General features: G+C 40.4%; 1 protein-coding gene across 2 annotated transcripts in view; it reads left to right on the top strand.

The window, feature by feature from the left end:
• Nucleotides 1–12005, top strand: part of GTF2H3 (general transcription factor IIH subunit 3) — a 320617-nt gene extending 308612 nt beyond the window's left edge. Inside the window, exons 11-13 of one of the 2 annotated variants that reach the window (XM_044068552.1) lie at nucleotides 8872–9007; nucleotides 9090–9126; nucleotides 9215–12005. In XM_044068552.1, coding sequence (XP_043924487.1) covers nucleotides 8872–9007; nucleotides 9090–9126; nucleotides 9215–9284 — 243 coding nt within the window. In that variant the 3' untranslated portion in view covers nucleotides 9285–12005. The remainder of the gene's footprint in view (nucleotides 1–8871; nucleotides 9008–9089; nucleotides 9127–9214) is intronic. The other variant, XM_044068551.1, reaches the window with a different exon arrangement.
• The last annotated feature ends 5836 nt before the right edge of the window (nucleotides 12006–17841 follow it).

Here is a 17841-nt window from a genome sequence, read left to right as displayed (position 1 = left end):
CATTTTTTCTTTATACTGAGGTATCATTCTTGGTGAGGGCAGGATGCTACTCAGGGTCAGGGTCATACCAGCCTGGGCTACATGATCAGAGAGCTCTTCCATGTCTCTTTTCATGTAGTTCAGGGAAGTACGTCTCAGGTCATTCACACCAACATGAACAATGACAGAGTCATATTTGTACTTGTTCTGGAGTGACCTGAGTGCTTGTGTTATGTGGTGGATTCTGGCTTCTGACAGGCAGCTAACAGTAACCTTCTGCTTGTCCAGCCTAGTGAGTGGGACGTCAGTGTGCCTGACTATAGAGCCACCTATTACTAGTGTGTTAGGTATGTTATTTCGCCTTAAGGGCTGTGATTGTGCGGCACACTGATTTTGTGTTTTATGTGTTTTCTGGTTTGTGGTCCGGGAAGTGCAGGTTGTTTGGGTGTCTGCTTTGGAGGTCTCTGATGCTTTTGCAGGTTTTTATTTAGAGCCTCCGAGTATGATTTTGTGCCATGCAGCTGGAGTTGTGGTGCAAGTGTTAACCTTCTCCTCTTGACTGTCTGTTCCAGTCTTTGCTGGAGACAGCTTAGCTTCCAGTTTGGCTTTATAATTGCATCTCTCGCATATGTTAGTGTTTTGTGGTAGGAGAGGTTTGTTTGTGTACATGAGGCAGTTGTAACATTGCCTCAGGATACCCAGATTCACCAGCTGGACTGGAGAGTGCACCTGAAGTTGCCCTTTGGTCATGCCTGAATAGTAGGGTGAGCTGCTTAGTCGCTTGGTTGGTGAGGGGTGAATAAAGAGCCTTGCCTTGCTGTGCAATCAGTGTCAGGGTATATTAGTGCTTGCTATTAGGTCTGAGCAAGTGCTGGGCTGTAAGATGCTTTTTGAGTACTTAGGTTGAGAGTTAGACTAGTTTCAAGGGAAAAACTGAAGAGGAGACTTAGGAGCCGTGAATAATTTAACCGTAGCTAACCGACACTGCCTGGTGCGCAAAACCATGCAAATGCGTTTTTTATAGTAGGGAAATGAAAGAGAGAGAAATTAGCCCAAAATGGACAATAAACTACTAACTTCTGGGTTGGAACCACTCATCCAGGGACAGATAGGTTGCTCAAAGCTCCTCTCTCTCACAGGTGAACAGAGAAACTTCCTTCTATCCAAGTAAGGTATGGGCAACTCAGAAACTAGTATCACAGCCCTGAATTCAGCACTAGACTGAAAACTGGACTATACTAGCTTAAAAAGGCGGGAAACAAGGATTTTTTTTTTTTTGAAAAGATAAGGCAAAAACAGTAAAAAATACACTTAAAACAGCTTTAAACGACTGCAAAAGATCAGAAAAGGCTATCACATGTAGCCTACAACAGTTAAATTATTTAAACAGAAAACTTTTTAAAAGTGCAGGCAGTCAAAAAGTAGAAAAGTTTATAATTGTTAAATTTTCTCTGTATGTATGTACGTACGTCTGGAGCTTTTCTCCCCGGACCTCCGCTGAAAATGGACCTATATCCAGTGGGACTTTTCCCAATTAACAAATGTATAATAAAATAAATAAACAAATAAAATTCAGCATTGATTAGGCCAGTTACCAAGTACATTGCCCGCCTCGGGATGTACCTCACTAAACATATTAAGCAACAAGAAAAACAACAGAAATTCCTAACCAAGAAGACCACAGAACTAAAGACACACTCCAGTACTTTGTTTTGAAAAAGAATTCCATGGACAGGCAGGAAGCACTGCCCCTTTATTCAGTATCCTACAGATTTTCGAGGGTTGAACTATGCCTAGCCTACCATGCCACAGGAGACCCAATTGTACTTGACATTCTGTACCTCTGCAAATCAAATACTTATACTAACACCATAAACGGGGACCTAAACCTTCCCCCGCAGGTGAACTAAACACAGTGGAGATGTAGGTTTAGCACGCAGTGCTTCCCCTACCTCTGGAACAGACTTCTCGTGCAGGTTAAACAGTGTGATTCTGTAGCATCATTCAACCAGAACCTGGATGATTGGCTGGTTTCCCACAAGCTTACACCAGAATTGAATTGCCTAGCTCTCCTAGAGAAAGGGGGGGGGGGGTACTGTCAAACTATAAATGGTCCCAAGTCTTAAAATATCTAGGTCTCTATTGTCTTTGAAGCTTTAACCCAGTCATGTAACTGGATCAGGTTTGACCGACAGCTTCTTCTGCCCTTGTATTGCGTGTTGGTTGTTGTCCTTACAATGTTGCTTTCTAGTACAGTAATTTGCCTTCCCAATGTTGTATTTTATTCTTCCTGGGGCAACCAAACCCTCTCCAACTCCTTTCCTCAGTATCCTGGAAGCCCCCAGTCCTAACTGTCTTCCAGCTTGGCACCACCTTTTTGCTTTTGTTTGCAAAGAATGAAGCAAAGCATGTATTCATTGCTTCTGCTTTTTTTCTGACATTCTGTGATTTCCCTCTGCTTTGTTAAGCATGGCCAGCTTTGTCCCTCTCTTCCTTCGTTCTGCTGTTTACATAAAGAAGTTATTGCTCCCCATTCTGCTACTCTTCTCTAGCTCTTTTTCAGCATGTAACTTTGCTGCCCTTGTAACCTTTCTTGTGTTCTTCTAGCATTCTTGTACTGTGCCTCTTCCACCTCCCTACCCCATCCTTTCCAACTGTTTTGTTCTACTTTTGCTGAATTGCTAGTGTTGAAATCTTATGTATCTGCATTTGCTTTCTTTTTTCTTTTCTTCTTTTTTTACTCCTCAGCAAAGATTAGAAAAGCCTAAAAATGTGAGCACAAGTTGCCGCTCTCCAAAGCAAATGCTTTGTGCGTCTGCTGTTTGGGCCCAGACCATTTACAGGTAGATTGCTCCATCTGCAAGGCCTTCAACCCATGAGCAGTCACGGACAGAAAAAATAAATTAATTCTGAAAAAGATTGTTAGTCTTCCTTTTCAACAGCTATTTCTGGGGCTCAACCTCCCAGACCTAAACTTTAAGGAACATTCGGCTAAGCCTTCAAGGCCTTCCAGATCCTTGATTCCCTCATCAAGTCCTACAATGGAACCATTACTGAAAAAATGCAGAAAGTCAGATCCAAAGACTGCTCCAGTTCAGCAGGCATCGAAGCTGAAAACAGCTTCATCGGATCCTAGTTTTTCGGATCCGAAGCCTTTGCCCAGGACCAGCTGTTCCCCCTCTATTGATCTGGTACCCTGTAGAGTACTTTCCCCATATCTTGAGTCCTGCTGCCACTCTAGGTCCCCGTTGATAACTACTACTTGTTCTTCCAGAAGTCTGACCAAGGCTGATGTGGACAGAATGATGAAATTTCTTTCAGCACAGATACAGATGGGAGTTCTCCCAATTCCTATCCTTTGGGTCAGGAAGTCCTCGTTTGTACTACTCCACCAATCTCTGCTCCTTCTCCAATCTGGCCTGTCATTTTGGAGCCCCTGGATGCAAGTCTTCCAAGACCATCTGGATTGGATCTGAAGATTTTAGTATCTTTGGCTCCGAGACTGGGTCTGAGTGCACTGGCTCTGACAGTTTCTCAGCCAGATGACTCTCAGAGCTGAAGCATCGCTGTCAGATCTGAGTTGTTAGAGTTGACTCCAAAGTTGTCGGAGCCATCTCTTCCCCCTGGTGTCTCTGCATTGGACAGCTCAGCTCCAACTTCCACCTCTGGTAGACTGCCTTTGGGGCAGGGGAAGCCGATGGGGCAGAAACATGGCTCCTCTGCTCCTTCGGCTTCCTTCTCCCTGGATCATTCTGCCTTTGAAGTGGTGGAAAGAATGTTTTTTTGCTTCTGCAGGATGGATGGTCCCTACCCCCTTAGGTCTCCCCTCTGGCTCCCATATGCCTGTGCACTTGAGCATCTGCATTCTACGCCACAGGCGCAGCCAGCCCAAAGTCTGCAGGTTACTCAGAAGGGTACTGCTGTCTCTTTTGATACTTCTCTGGAGCATCCCACTGAAGAAGTCCATAGGAAGAAGTGCAAGAGGAAACACTTAGAATCCCCTCAGGAGTCCATCACCAAAGATACTGATTTTGATGAATGGGAAGGGTCCCCAAGATCACCACCCGAAGATGTCTCATTCTGAGACATCCTTGAGATTCTTAAGTAGAGGGGGTGGTTGGTCTACCGATAATTCTTCCCGAGAGGAATCGGCATTCCTGGAGGCCTTTGGGTCTGGCCATCTACCTCCTGGGTAACTACCTGCTGAATAGAATTGATCTCTAGGCAGGCATGGAAAGAGCCAGACACAGTTGAGCCAATCCCCAAAAGATCAGATCAGATTCTAGCACCACCCATAGGAAGGGAATTTTGGAGCAAGGGAGTGCCCATAGATGCTATGGTTGTGGAGGCGGTCACCAAGAAGGAACTTGCAGAGCAGAGCTCCTCTGACCATCCCCCTGACAGGGAGTCTAGGGCTTTGGGCAGATTTGGGAAGCATGTGTATGCTTCAGTGACCTTTGCCCTCTAATTGCCAAACTACTTGGTAGACTTTTCAAGACTTCAGTGGGGCTTGATAAAAGAACTGTCTAAATCTCTTTCTGGGACCAGTAATGTTGTAAGTCAGGCTTCTGTGACCTCACAGTCCATTTCTAATTCATCAGTGAGGCTTATCTCATGCAGCTGAAGGTACCACAGGGGAGATGGGTTCAGGCATTTCCATTAGGAAGCATGCCTGGATGCACTTGTGTGACTTTGTGGAGCCCTTCAAGTCGTCATTCATCAGGGCACCTTTTGACGGCAGGTCTTTGTTTGGCCCTAAGGTAAAGGACACACTCTTCAGGTGTGAGCTAGATGGAAAGACCCTCTATGCAGTAGGCATACGTTTTTCGACCCAGTAATCAATGAGGTGGTCAAAAGACATGATGCAGAAAGTCCCAGGGTCCTTTCCAAGATCCATGTGGAAATAGTTTCCCCAGGGGCAGAGGTAGGAGCTGAAATGGAAGACGCCACCCACATGGTAGAGGAGCCCCGCAGAACCAAGGGTCTAGAGATTCCTTCTCTGACAGACCATACCAGTGCTCCTGAAAGAAGGCCTGATTGTCCCCCTCTGGAGGCAATTAGGGGTCATTTATCCTTGGACCAGAGACCCTGGCTAGACATCACAAAAGATACTTGGGTGCAGAGGCTTATTTCTAGAGGTTATTTAATCCCCTTTTCCCTTCCACCTTCATTTGTATGCAAAATTCCTGACGTTCAACCCAGTCAGGAGAAAGCAACAGCACTAGAAATAAAAAAGCTGCTAGAAAAAGTCATCCAAGAGGTCCCACCAGACCAGATAGAATCCAGAACTGACTCAAGATTCTTTTTAGTGCCAAAGAAAACAGGCATTGGAGACCAATTTTGGATCTCAGCAACTTGAACAAATCAGTTCAACACACAAAAGTTCGGATGGTTTTGGTTCAGTCCATTCTGCCCTTTTTGTGCAAGGATGACTTGGATGTGCTTAACAGACCTTCAGAATGCATATTATCACATACAAATGAACATACAATCCAGTCCAGAAGGTATTTATGTTTCCAGCTGGGAGACAGTCATTACCAGTTCAGAGCACTGCCCTCTGGCCTTACTGCAGCCCCCAAAGTGTTCACCAGATGCGTGGCAGTGGTAGCAGCTCACTTGAGTCTGCAGGGATTCCGAGTGTTTCTGTATTTGGACGACTGGCTCATTACCACCCCAACCAGGCATATACTAATAAATAAGAGCATGAGATCAGGTACTGCAGACTTACTCCCATCTGGGGATAACCATAAATTATTAAAAAATCTCAGAACGGTCTCAGATATTGGAATTCATAGGAGTAAATTTCAACACTGCATCAGTGACCGCTTCTTTTCCTGTCCCAAGAGTTTTTGGACTTGGAGAGTGTATTTTTTGGTCCAAGAGTTCAGACTATCAGATTCCAGGTCAGAGGAAGAATAATTCACAGTACCGCAGAGTCTCAGCCCGATTGATTTTACAAGCCTTGGGATCAGTGTCTGTGACCTATAGTCCTAGTTCCTCTCGCAAGATTTCACATGAGAATTCTTCAATGGATGTTAGTTCTTTACCAACAGACGTCAGCCCAAATAAGAATCACTCAGGCATACAAGAGATACCTTTGGTGGTGGATTTGATCATATCAGGTTCTACAAGGCCATCCTTTCACTATCCCTCAGCCCAAGGCCATAGTGACCACGGGTACATCCCAGATTGGTTTGGGAGGACTTCCTGGGAAAAACAGTCCAAGGAAGTTGGTCCCCTAAAGAGGACAACCTGCATATCAGTGTCCTGGAAAAGAGAGCAGTGTCCTTAGTGTTTTAGGTCTTCCAAGACTGTCTCCCTTTCGGGACAACTGTGATTCAGACAGACGATTGTCAGTAGTTTGGTACATCAGCAAACAAGGAGGAACCAGGTCCTACCCCTTGTATTGAGAAGCCCTCAGAGTGTGGCAATGGGCGATCTCATCCGGCTGTTTTCTGATAGCAACAAACATTCTGGGGAAGTCCAGCGTGATAGCAGACAAATTGAGCAGGCCCATTCTACTACCTTATAGGTTCATAGGTAGATACTAGGCTATCTGCCCTAGGGCATTTATAAGCCTAGCTAGAGTGTATTTGGCTTCCGCCTCCCTATTAGATTAGCCTACTGTGCCTCTGTAAAGTAGGTCACAGAAGGTACCCTTTTAAGATTAGTTTACTGTGCCTCTGTCTAGCAGGGACACAGAAGAGATCCCAGGGGTGAATTTGCGATTTCCCATCCATGCGTCCAGATTTCGCTTGAAGAGTGTCAGCGAGGGGCTATGTCTAACATGAATTGGGATTCTATTCCAGAGTGAGGGGAGCCTCTGGGAAATGAATCTGTCCCTCCAGCATGTTATAAGTGGTCTTTCGACATGAAGGCGGCACCAGTGATTTTTTTGCCAGTGGGGCCAGCCTTGCTTGATTCTCTGCATTTCCCCTAAACAACAAGTGCAGCAGCTTCTTAGCCCTAATCCCCCCACTGGGGGAACCACCGAGGGATGCTGTACTACAAGATTGGCCCCCCGATCTCCTCCAACTCCCTTAATCCCCAGATTTCTGCTGAAAGCTTTCTGGTTGAAAAGCAAAGTCATCCTCATTGCACCTTACTGGCCTCAACAGATTTGGTCCCCCTTTGTTTGGCCTCATCTAATTTACTCACCTTGGATTCTGGCTATAATTCCAGATCTCCTGTCTCACCCAACAGGCATGATTCACCCGGATGTCTCAAACCTAAAGCTGACAGCATAGTTTCTAAACATCTTTTAATAGCCAGACACAACCTATGCTCTAATCCATTGTCTGTCACATACTTTTATCTTCCCATAAAACTTCTACAAGAAAACTTTACAGAAGTAAATGAAAGAGGTTTGTTTTTTTGGGCGCATCAGAAACATATTGACCTTTTTCAGCCTCTGTTCAAAGTGTCCTTGAATTTTTGGCAACAATTTCCAATGAAGGAACTAACTCGGACATTAGAGTTCATTTAGCAACCATCTCTAATTTTACTTTGGATATGAGAACTTCAACTTGGCTTCATGTAAACTTTGTAAGGGCCTGTCGAAAGGTATCCTTCTTTTGAGACCTCCTTATAAAGATCCAACTCTTCCATGGGACTTAAATTTGGTAGTGCAGGCCTTGATTCATTCCGCTTTTCAACTAATAGCAAAAAGTGATCTAAGGTTTCTGACCTGGAAGACTTATCTTTTTGGTAGCCTTCACCTCTGCTAGAAGGAGGCCTTGAGTCATTCCCCTTTTGAACTAGCAGCAAAAAGTGATCTAAAGTTTCTGACCTGGAAGACTGTCATTTTGGTAGCTGTCATCTCTGCTAGAAAGATTTGAGAATTCAAGCATTGCCTTTTAAACCTCCCTACTTGATTTTTCACAGGGGTATAGTAACATTACAGACCAACCCTTCTTTCTTTTCTAAGGTAGTGTCAGAATCTGACATCAATCAGTCAATTAATCTGCCAGTTTTTTTCATGAATTTGTAAACAAAGGTGAATACTTGTTGTACTTATTGGATGTTCACAGAAAATTGTGTTTTTTACTCGCATAGAACAAAAGAAATTAGAAAGACAGATCAGTTGTCTCCTTTGCAGATTCTAAATTGGGTAAATCAGTTGCAAAAGTAACTTTAGCCAGATGCTAATGGAGTGTATATCATTTGTCTACAACAAGCTGGGTCTGCCCTTACCAAAACATTTGAGTCCATTTAACTAGGTCCTTGGTAACTTAAGTGTTTCTGTCTAGAACTTCCGTGGGCGACATATGTGCAACTGCCACTTGGGCCAATCATAACCTCATTATTAACTGGGTCTGGTCTTGAGGGGAAGAGCAGCCTTTAGCTCAACTATGCTCAGGAATGTCCTTCCTTAGAGTCCATCTGGGATTTTAGGTAGCTGGGGACTCTATCCCAACTGTTAGGGATGAATGAAAATTTACATCAGATAAAGAAGTCATATACTCGCCATAACGTCCCATCTGGGTTGTCTGTTTTCATTCTTCCTCAACTCTCTTCCCACCAACCCCCAACTTTTTTTAACAATTGATTTCTGGAAGAATGAGAACTTATAATGACACCACTGTTATGTTGCGCTCCAGATAATGGCTTCTTGTACCAGGGATTATGTTAACCAACAAACAAGATCTGAGGTATGTTATGGGTTGGTGCATTATGGGTAAGGGAGAAGCTTGAGAACTTTTAATGACCACAAGCTAAAATAATGGCCGAGTGGGATCAGGGGGTTGTATCCGAACCCAGCTGTTGAGGAAGAGTGAAAATGGGCAACAGAGATGGAATTTTATAACATAACACAACTTTTTTTTTTGTACTTTTATAATGAAAAGTTTCCATGAGTCATTTGTTGAAGTATGTGTCCTTTTCCTTCCTTAGTGGATGTTTCTACCAGATCCAGACCAAAGGTCCCAGCTGGTACTTCCACCACCCGTCCATGTTGACTATCGAGCTGCTTGCTTTTGCCACAGGAAACTCATTGAAATTGGTTATGTCTGTTCAGTGTGTTTGTCAAGTAAGTCTTCATCTCTGAAGTCAGCAATATTTTTGTCTTTGTTGCAGTTATATTATATTTACTTACACTTCTTTTCCCCTAGTCTTTTGCAATTTCAGTCCTATCTGCACCACATGCGAGTAAGTACCAAGTCTTTTATCTTCTTCTGTCACTTCATTGCAGACTTAATGTGCTTTTCTAAATGTTGTAATTTTCTTGTTTTTCTAGGACTGCTTTTAAGATTGCTCTGCCACCTGTCTTAAAAGCTAAGAAGAAAAAACTGAAGCTGAGCACTTAATGCAGTTCCCCCCTCTCTTGGTCAGCAGTAAAGCTGTCCTGAACACCACAGTGAAAGCTACAGATGGAACAGTGCTCACTGGCACAGTAGGAAGGACATGGATATGCTTATGTTTTGATAGAATTGCAAAGTTTAAGGAAATTAGATAAACTGACTATACAACCTTTAAAGTTCGAGAAGATATTTGGCAACCGTACATCAGAGATGCCGTGTGGTCCACAAGTGTGAAGATACATTGGAATTTTCTGTTATAACTAAGCTGGTGTTCATAATGGAGTTGGGAAAGTGCTTGTGTCCATTTCTTTGCATGCTAACACTGCAAAAATAATTCTGTGTGCTTCAAGAGGACAGATTCTGTCAAGGAGTCTTAGGAAGAAATATTACATGCATAAGTATGTTTCTTTGCCTTCAGCTCAATGATTGCATAGTTGTGTGGATTATTATGGTTTTTGGATGTCTCTTCATACTGTTTTCATGGCTAAACTATATGCAAAACATCAAAGGCCGTTCATAAAACTGAGTACCTCAACTGACTAGACTTGAATATCTATGATGAGTATACAGAAAGTTTGAAAATTATCTACATCTATTTTTACATTTGCAGTATTCAGGAGCAATGTCTGAAGCTTACCAGTGTTTGGCAGTATTGTAATCGATACAGTTAGTCTCAAAAATTAAAGTACTGTATTTTGAAAGGGAATTCTTATGAAAATACATAGGAAAATAGAGCATTTGTCCTTTTAAATAAGAAATGATGTATGTTGACTGTTAAGTATTTGATTCATTTTATATATATATATAGTACAGATTTAATGGAGTATATAAATATTCATTGAATGTAATGAGAAGCTGCTTTTACTATGTCTTTGATAACTCTTCTGTTAAAATGTATTTTGTCATATAGTATAGCATCATAAGTAACATAAACAGCAAGGTTTCTTTTTAATGTTTGTAAGAGTAATAAACTGCAATATTTTATGCAGCACTAAGAAACCATCAATAAAGAAGAAATGAGGCATAAAACTAGAACAACATAAGGAGGATGCCCACTGAATGAGGTTTGTTTAGTCAGTGATTCTAATCTAGAATAGGAAAATACATTGTCAGTTGTTTAAGATTGAGAATTAGATGGTTTGAGATCAGAGTCATCCTTCCTAGATGGTAAAAGTATGTGCAACTGCTACTTGGGCCAGTCTTACTTTACTTAGAGGATTGGTAATTGCCTCAAGAGGGTTGTAAGTAGCTTAAAGGTTAAGGTGTTTACCTCACAGACACAAAATACATGGTTTGATTCTAACCTTGGGAAGCATGGCTAGGCTTAAAAAGACTCCCTGGGGGTGGTTAGCTTATTAATTATGACATTTCATCATATAAGGAATTGTTAATGAGTCGTATAACAACCCATATAAAAATGTTTGTCACTAAAAAAGTAAATGGTTGACATGACCCTTAAGAGCACAGCTTAGCAAACTTGATTGCTTTTGGAGACTGCATACACTTCACTTTGCACTCTCTTCAGAGTTTACTTCCAGTTTCCATTCACTTTCCAGAAACAAGCTGATAGTTTTTAGCAGATAATTAGTCAATATGTGCTGCACGTAGGGGCCTAGTTTGTGTCTGAAAAAATTGATGCTAGACCATTTTGCTTACTTGATTAACAAATGAATAAAAAATATAAAAATAAAACTGAAAACAGCATTAAAAGGCAGGCACACCTGAATAGGTGCCACTATCCAGGAAAAATACTACCAGTCTTTTGTGGGTGAGGTAGGGTTACTTCCTGCACCAACATTACTGCAGGAACCTGGGGCATTGTGGGAGGATCTGTTCTTGCCAGGAGAGGAAAAGAAAGTTAGAGAAAGAAAATGTTACACTGTTCCATAGTAAAGTACAGCACTAACAGCCCTGGCTCCCCTGAATCTTGGTAGACACTATGGAAACTGTTTAGGTAAAGGACATCCTGCACTCATGAAAAATTGCTTTGAGATTTAAGATTGTCAGAGCCTGCAAGGTACATGCTTGTTCTAGGCATTGACAAGGTATACTTTTAGATCAGAGTTTATTACTTAAGGTTTACAAATGACGAGAAACAAAGGAAAGGTAGCCAAAGGTGCAGCTGAGCGCCAGACGTGGTGGGATTGTGAGAATTAAAAACCTGGCTTGATGCAGCCTTCTAAGTCTAGGTTTAACACACCAAGTAAGTGCATCTAATTAGAATAAGTTCCATAGATATGATAGTACTCTTTGATATAAAATGCCCCCATTTGATAAGTTAAACCTACACCTTATTGTATTCCTGAAATACAGGACAAGCGGGATATGGAGCAAAGTACAATTCCACATGTTTCTGCATGGCAGTGAGGCATACTAATTAACTAGTCTGTTTTACCAAGAAAAAATATATGTTGCACAGAAGTGTGATGCATGAATGTTTGACATTCCAGTTGCATCTTTGTATGTAGATTATTTTCAAAAATTAAATTTATTAAGTAACATAAAAACACAAATACATGTGTAATGCATTTGAATGTTTCCCAGAAACAGAACTGTAAATTTGGAAGTCTGCACCACTATATAAAGCCATTGTTTTCAGTGCGTTACCTTGTGTTAGATATTTAATGCCGCGGTGGTACAGCGGTAGCGTTGTTGCCTCACAGCAAGAGATTCTCCTGTTCGATTCTCGGCTGGAGAGCCTTCAGTGTGGAGTCTGCATGTCCTCCCCACGGTCGAGTGGCCTCCGAAAGACATGCGTGAATGGGCATGCCTTTGCTGAAGGTTGGGCATCGGGCTGGCAACTCGGCACCATAAAAATCTACTGCCAATCATTAGCGGACCGGAGTTCCGCTGTGGCGACCCCTAACCAGGAAAAGTTGAAAAGGCAAACAACCTTGTGTTAGATATTTCTGTTCCATTTTACTTTTTTAAACATCCTTTACAGCATAGCAGCATGCCTTTAATACAAGTAAAAAGTCCTGCATCTAAATAAGTCCTTTATAGAAGCAGTAAACACCTTTCGTTGAAATTTCACATCTTACTTAATGGAAAGCAATGTTTAATCTTTTCTCTTAAAGTTGTTCTTAAAAAAACATAAAATGACGTGTATATTAGCAATTCCATTTTAGGAGCCTAACCATTTATCACCTAGGTATTTTGAAAGACTTTGGTAATTGAATCATAAATCACTATCACCGCCTCTAGAAATACATTGGGGTTACCATAAAGTGCCTTCACAAATTATTGACTGGATAGGAAACCAAACTTAAAGGTCATCATTGTCATTATCAGAAACTAAACTCAGAAAGAGAGACATGGGATATTATACAATTTGGAATAATCAGCCAAGACTGCTTACTACCTGATAAGCCCATGTCATGAGACTTGCTTTAGAAGAACTAATTTTCCGTTATCTAGAATTCTGAAGGTTATCACTTTTTCCGTGGGGCAAAATGAGCCATAACTTTTAATTGTGGTATACTAGTATTTGCTACTCCATGTTTTTGTCACTTGTCCAAATCTCTTTATGTAAAACTTGAAGGGGGAGTTTGAGGGCATGCATTTTTACAAACTATTTTTGTCCGTTTCCTTTTGATACATTTCCTAATTTTACCCAGTCTAGTTATTTTATACGTTGATTGCACTATAACACTTCTTCTTTTACTCCTTCAGAAGTCCAGTTTATTTTTAAATTCTATGATAATTGTGAACTGTATTGCATTTGAATCCACAGAAACAAATGTTCTGCCAATAAAATTGCTTTCAATTTTCAGTATCATCTGATTTTTTCAGTTTCACTGGTACATTAGTTGTCATGCTGTGCTATCTCAAGAGCTTCCTTTCACATATGCTGTTCTCCCTTGACTCGAACAGCCACTGTGAAAATGAAGTTAATACTGACCATTTTGTGTAAAACATTTGTTAATTTTTAAAACTGTTTTGATGACTAAAAAAGCGTAATGATCACAAGGGATCCCTGGCATACATGACCTATATGGATACATGCTGTATACATACAAGTGTAGAGAATGGCAGCAATGCAGAAACTGCAAAAGGTTCATCCTATTATATGTGTGAATCTAAATAAAATAATTGGCTAATTCTGTGACAAAGGACACATAGAGGTGGTTATGGGGGGGGGGCAGCACTGAGGAAGTTCATCATGGTTTACATGTAGAGGGATAATTGGCGGGATGATCTATAGCACTACTGATGCTTAGAGAATTCTAAACAGTTAGGCATCTAGTACATGTGTATCTATCATTTATGATCTGGGAAATATCACTGTTGAAGCCTGATTTGACACTAAGAGGCAGCTGCATGGCAGATAATTTACTCAAGTCAGATTTTGTATTAGGAGTGGAAGTTAAGTTTATGAAGGCCATAAAAACTGCAGACTTGTCTGGAAGTTGGACAAATTATTGTACTGGCACAGTGTGGGTCATTTAATATGTAACAAGGGAGAAATATCGAGCGTGTCATTTAGTTCAACATCTTTGATGATGGTGATGTAGTGCTGCATGTTGCACCAGAGAGCCACACTGGTAAAAATGTACATATGCACAGCATGCAGGCTGCTGTTCAGTGCACCACAGAGCTACAGTGTTTATAGCCAAACACAATGTATATGCCAGGCTGTGCATATAGAACGTATCCTAAATGGGATACATCTTAATGAAACTCAGTCATTGGTCTGTGTTTAGAGAACACTTCAATACAAAATGCTTTCAGAATTCTAGACAAGGTTCACCAGTAAAAATACAAAGCAGCATCGTTGTACAGAGGGAAGCCTGTACTTAGGATGAGCATGCAGCTGATAGGAGTATGACAGAAAGTCTGAATTACAGTAATGGAACAAGTAATGTCCAGGAGAGCAACATTTTTCTGGAAATGAAGAGTGATGCTGATATTTCTTTGATGCTGTAGGCTCTTCTCTTTTCAGTGTACTCCTCATGTTGGAGAATTATGTTATGTTGAATGATGATTCAAAATTAGTTACAGTGGTTTATTGCACAAAATGTGGTTCTGGCAAGGATTTAAGAAAACTAATGAAGTGGGGAAATAGTGAACAAGTAGCATTTTTAAATTAAGAACTGGAACATAATGCAGTGTTACTGTAGGGCTAATTCTTTGTTAAATGGTCAGGTTTTATATGTGAGTGCAGAGAAGCATCTGAAAATTTAGTTTACACCAAGGTGTAAATGTTAGGGTACCATACTGCACAGCTATGGCCATGAGTCTGTGTGTTAAAGAGGATTTAATTCCAAGAGATGTGGAAGTTCTTTAGTACTTTATTTAGTTTTGATGACCTTTTGGGTGAGGGAGGATAAATCAGTGGAAGCAGTGCAGAGCAAGATAAGAAAAGAAGTTTAAAATGGGGTTATTCAAGCTAGCACTGTGGCACAGAGGGATAAAGCCTTCACTGTGTCCCAAGAAATGTGGGTGTGGTTAGCACCTTGGTCAATTGAGGTGCTGGCAGGCAGGGAAGTGATAGGTGTGTCTGTACCAGAGTGGAGGAATGTTCATTTAATTGCTTCCTATGGAGAGATATGATCCTTAAAGAGAGGAGTACACTTGGACATTTTTGGGATGAGCATAGGGGAAAGGAGAGCAACAAGAAGGCAGGTCATAATGTAAAAATTCCTCCCCTTTGTGGAAGCAGTTGCCAGCGAGACCACCCAAGATGCACTTGGGTTACACAATGGCCCCAGCCCGATGTTCAGTAATAGTCCAGGGGATGAAAGGATGGGCTGAAAGACCCAGTGATGGACAGGGGCACTGGGGTAGAAGTTCAGAAGGTATGAAGCAACGGGAGGAACCAAAAATGGGGTTATTCAGTTTGTGTTCCACAGGTCAAACTCACTGTTAGTCATTTTTATCTGGCCTCTTCACCAAAGTCATAAGAAGGTGAAGCAATTGAAACTGCTGCCCTGTTAGGTTGCAGAAGGAGTCAAAATCTGAAAAAATGTTTTATTTTTTATTCAGAAAGCCTTTTTCTGTGTTCATCTGAGCAGTTGGGAAAAGGGAGATTTCTCCTTTCACAGCAATGAGAGTGAAAGTTGCTTGGTATGGATTGAAAACTAAGATCTGTGTTCAGTGTTACTTATCTGTTGCTATAAAGTGGAATACTAAATTTCACAGCTTCTTTTGAGACTTGGAGTCAGATTAGGCCTTTTTTAGCATGTCTTAATTGTTTGTGTTTCGACTTTTTATTTAACGCAACCATACAGAAGCAAATGTTTGTCACTATAGTTGTGTTTTGTCATAGCTCCACTTCAGAAGTGCTGTGTAGCTATTTTGTTATGTTACTCCTCCATTGCTATTAAGTGCAGTGCTAAGTATTACAGCTGCAGTTAACACCCACCCCCTCCTTCTAACAATTTATCTCAGAATAAGACCCTTTTAAGCCTAGTATTTCTGTAGTTCTGGAGTATTTGTGTGAGCTATTGTCTTTTGGCCTTTCTTACTCCTCCTGTGTATGCATTTGTCTTTTTAACATTACTGTTTAGCAGCTTAATTCTTTGTCTTTGGCAGAATAAATGTTGTTGTTATTAAAGCATTGTTACCATGTTTTTCAATAATTTGATAGTAATATATGCGGTTGGTGATTTTTTTCAGTGTTTTAATGGTTAACTATTTTGTGTCAATATTAAGAACAATTTATATGTGTGCTAATATTAAGGACAGTATTCATACATGTTATACAATGGAACATCGTAAATATTCAAAAATGAGTATGCTAATTGGTCAGCCCAACCAGTGTGCTTGTTGTAAATCGAGCATATACCAACAGGAAAAAGTCCAGCTGGTAAAGTATCATTGAGGGGCCGCACTTTCCTATTGGCATATGCAAAACAGATCGCTACTTTTTTAAATTAGATTTTCAGTCTGGTGTTGACATTGTGCACCACGTGGTTGACTTGGTTGAATACATTTATATACAGAAGATGTTCACAAGCTAGTATGTCAGCCGCAATGTTCTGCATAAAGAAATCAGGTACATGATAAAAAAAAATCAAAAGTGTACCTGATTTTTCTTGTATGCAGAACATCATAGCTGACATATACTAGCTTGTGAACATCTTCTGCATATAAATATATTCAACTAAGACAACCTCAGACACTGTCAACAGCAGACTGAATATCTAAAAAAAGAAAAGCCCTTAACCAGTAGAAACTGCATAAAGAAAGTGGCAACCATGTGATATAAACTTATTGCGCATTACCTCCGGTGGTTAAGCAATCATGAAACGAGACTGTATATGGCATTTCATCATGTGCTTTTCCAGGAAATTATAACTACTAAACGATACATGCCACATCTTACAAAGAAATGCCAATATTCCATTCTAGATGACCGTTGACATAGAACAAGTTAGCTTATTGCTCTTAACATAAGCGTGACTGCACAGAGGGCAGTGGAGAGGATGCTCCCGTGTTTGAGTATGCCAGTGCACAGTCAGATTATAGTAACAGATTAACACAAGTAAAATCAGTTACGGCCCCACAAAATACATAAAATCAGTATAACCCATTCATTTCATCAGCAATATCTAAAATTATTTCCAATATCAAAAGTGAATTAATAAACAGATCAACTTAAATAGTACAAACTAATTAATATTCCAAAATGAGCATGCTGATTGGACAGTGCAAAAAACATGCCCATTTTTGATTAAATAAATAATTAAAAATAAAGAAAAATAGAACATAACACGTACAATATAAAACAATCTAAACCTATGACAAAACCACTCAAACGTGTAGTGTGATACTCAAACACAAAACCAACCAATACATCCTGCTATAAAGAGCACAACCATTCACAAAACTTCTTACCTCAAAAACACTAAGCTCAAAAAATATCACCAATAACACACAGTAAAGAAAAAAAAATAAAATGAAGAAAACGTGGAATTAAACTTTGATCTAATAACTGACGGACAGTGAACTACAAGAAATATTTGGAACTATTTTCTCTCAGAAAAAGTGGAAGAATACAAAATAATAACACAGCACAGCACAAAATTAACACTATTGTAGAATAGCAATAACCCATGGCTGGGTGTGAGTAATGTTGGATTTACAAACAGTTGGCTTTATTTGGTCTCTCAGGCTTCGCCCTCTTGATCAAACAACCGTGGGTAAAGCCAGCATTACCCACAATCAGCCATGGGTTATTACCATAATATATATATATATATATATATATATATATATATATATATATATATATATATATGAATCTATGTCAAGCATTTAAACTATACAAAGTTTGAATGCTAAGACACAAAATGAAAAACTTTTTAATCGCAATGATTTCCTTACACAAAATTTCAAATCATACAAATTTGAATGAAAACAAAATCTATGTTTTTTCAGGTGGACCAGCCCCCTCCCAACCACCATACATCATGCTATTTATGTATAACAACTCCAAGATCACACTACAGTGGGGAAAGGGTAAATTCTCAAATCTCCCATCATCTTGCTCAGCAAAAACAGCAGCAATATTTGAAAAGTTCATTTTCAAAAACTGCAGCTGATAATTGAAGCGCGTTTG

This window comes from Protopterus annectens, chromosome 4.part0 (assembly GCF_019279795.1).
Source record: "Protopterus annectens isolate FY-2018-M chromosome 4.part0, PAN1.0, whole genome shotgun sequence".
NCBI classification, from domain to species: Eukaryota; Metazoa; Chordata; order Ceratodontiformes; family Protopteridae; genus Protopterus; species Protopterus annectens.
Note: the sequence above shows the minus strand (reverse complement) of the source record. Positions and strands in the feature narration are given on the sequence as shown.